The sequence below is a fragment of the Calidris pugnax genome, unplaced genomic scaffold (assembly GCF_001431845.1).
Source record: "Calidris pugnax isolate Ruff unplaced genomic scaffold, ASM143184v1 scaffold257, whole genome shotgun sequence".
Classification (NCBI taxonomy): domain Eukaryota; kingdom Metazoa; phylum Chordata; class Aves; order Charadriiformes; family Scolopacidae; genus Calidris; species Calidris pugnax.
The window spans coordinates 16,223-18,806 of record NW_015091033.1 but is presented as its reverse complement, the minus strand read 5'-3'; the positions used below and the strand labels follow the sequence as shown (position 1 = coordinate 18,806).

General features: G+C 43.2%; 1 protein-coding gene across 1 annotated transcript in view; it reads right to left on the bottom strand.

Moving 5' to 3' along the window:
* RNF169 (ring finger protein 169) overlaps positions 1-2,584 on the bottom strand; it is a 27,918-nt gene that overhangs the window by 14,471 nt on the left and 10,863 nt on the right. Inside the window, exon 3 of the mRNA XM_014956118.1 lies at positions 1,695-1,771. Coding sequence (XP_014811604.1) covers positions 1,695-1,771 — 77 coding nt within the window. The remainder of the gene's footprint in view (positions 1-1,694; positions 1,772-2,584) is intronic.

The window sequence follows — 2,584 nt, the reverse complement described above, 5'->3', positions numbered from 1 at the left end:
ACAGGCTCTCCCCAGCCTTCCTGTAGGCTCCCTTCAGGTACTGGAAGGCTGCTATTAGGTCTCCCCGGAGCCTCCTCTTCTCCAGGCTGAACAACCCCAGCTCCCTCAGCCTGTCCTCGTAGCAGAGGTGCTCCATCCCTCTGATCATCCTTGTGGCCCTCCTCTGGACCATCTCCATCAGGTCCATGTCCTTCCTATATTGAGGGCTCCAGACCTGCACACAATACTCCAGGTGAGGTCTCACCAGAGCAAAGTGGCAGAAGTAAAGTAAAGTAGAAGAAGTAAAGTTCCTGGTCCTCTGAACTTCCAGGAAATTCTGGCCTCCCAGCTGGACTGAAGACATCAAGCAACATTCTGGCTGGATCAATGAGCACTTGGCTCCAACATCATCATGGAAAAATCTCCTGCTCATTATTACAGAGAGTTTGATAAAACCCTGGGCAAGACTTACAGTTAACACCTAAATAAAAAGCTTTATTTCTTCTTTAAGCCAAAGATACCCCGAGTAGACTCATCCTGAAGGCTATAGTGATAAAAGAAACGAATTACCAAATACAGTGATTCACATTTCAGTTAATTAATAAAGTAGATTTAATATGAGTAAGATTTCTGGGCGCTGAAATCTTACACTGCCGCCTGAACCAACTGCTTCTCAACAAAGTGTCTCACCCTTCTCAAAATGCCCCAAATTTGGCAGCACAGAGAAGACCTTTTCACATTTTTAACTGCCTCTTCTGCATTTCCCAGATCGAATTATTTACCTTTAACCTCATCTGAGGAGTGTTTCCCCACGGAGCATCGCTCAGCGGACAAAGCTATTTTTCCAACTGAAACATCAACTTCCTGGCTTTTGAGACTTTCAAGGAAAAACCCAAATAAAATTGAGTGGTGGAGAAATCCTTGTTCCTTTTCCCCAGCAGGTAAATTAAGCCACAAGAGGTTGGACCAGAGATCAAGGCCTTGGGATGGTGATTAAATCTATTGACAGAGACAGGGAGGGCAAAGGCAGGAGCTACGAGCAGCAACGGGGACATTTTAACTTAGATTAAGAAAAAAAAATAATCCCTTTTTAAAGATAGAAAAGATTTTCCCAGATTTTAACCCCAAATCAACTAAAAAGCTTTTCTTTCCTTCTCAGTTTTTTTGTCTTTAATAAAAAGCTTTTCTTTCCTTCTCAGTTTTTTGTCTTTAAATGACTTCTTTTTTTTTTTTTAATTTATTTACCTAAAAATAGACAGAAAAAACTAAAAAGCTTTTCTTTCCTTCTCAGTTTTTTTGTCTTTAAATGACTTTTTTTTTTTTTTTTAATTTATTTGCCTAAAAATAGACAGAAAACTCAAGTTTGGAACAGGTTGGTTGTGAGAAGGATGTTACTGCAGGAGATGATGCTGCAAAAGCCTTTATGGAATCACATCCCCAAATACTGATGCTCCGACAAACCCGACGCTCGCTCCAGGTCCACCAAAGAAGGTCCATTTCCATCTTCTGGAAGGTGGCCTAAGACAGCAAAATCTGGCTTCTACACGCTCAATTCCTGCCAATATTTCCCTGAAGGGCATAAAGGGAATAAATCACCTTTGTTACAGAGCAGGAATAATAAAGCCCTTCAAGTTTCCTTATAGGTAGGATGGCATTCCTGCAGGAAATCCAAGTTATTCTGGAAAAAAACCCAGAATTAACACAGAATATCATACCTTCCTTAGCTGGTTTTCGTATTCTTCTCGGAGTTCCCCTGGTTTGCTTAATTTAATGGGTGCTCTGAATATAAAGTCTGGAAAGAGAAGGAGAAAAAAAAAAAAAAAAGAGGAAATACTTTTTAGTTTACGATGCCTGGGGTTGTCCATTATTTCCCCCCAAAAGGAGAAGCTCTCCAGGGACTGCACAAGAGGGTCAGCAGCGTTTTTTGAAGCGTATATGTTTATATTTTGATGCTGCTACCAAAGCTCTGTTTAAGGTACAGAAACGTTTGGAGGAGGACGGCCAAATAATACCGTTTTTGCCCTCCTACAGTTTCTTTTTAAGACTCTCAAGGGCTCTCGCCAAGCAGTTTAAGCAATCAGGGGAGTCTGAGGAGGATGTAAACACGGAGGGTGAAGTAACAGCCCTGAGATGTCCCAGGGAATTTCAGGAATAGAAATGAAACCAGGTTTGAAACATCTCCTTTGGCCAGACGCCCACCAAACGCCGGCTGAGCAGCAGCAGCACCCCCCAATACACACCGTGTCCTTCTGCCATTTCAACAAACATCCAGAACACTCTCAATTTTCTCTAGAAATGGTGTTTTTACTCCCCTTCCCCCGTTTACAGTGCCCTCCCAGCAGTCTGGAGCAAGCACAGCTTTGATTTTGTTTGCAATGGCTATTTCCAAGCTGGGTGGGCTGCTCCATCCAGCAGGAATTCCCCGTCCTGCTCCCGCTTCCTCCCTTCCCCCTTGGGAATTCTGAACCCAAAAGCATATTTCACTGAATTTCACGGAATTTTTTAGAGTTGGAAGGGACCCTAGAGATCATCTAGTCCAACTCCCCTGCTGAAGCAGGACCACCCAGAGCTTGTCAGAGCATGTTACTCAGGAGCATCCAGGTGG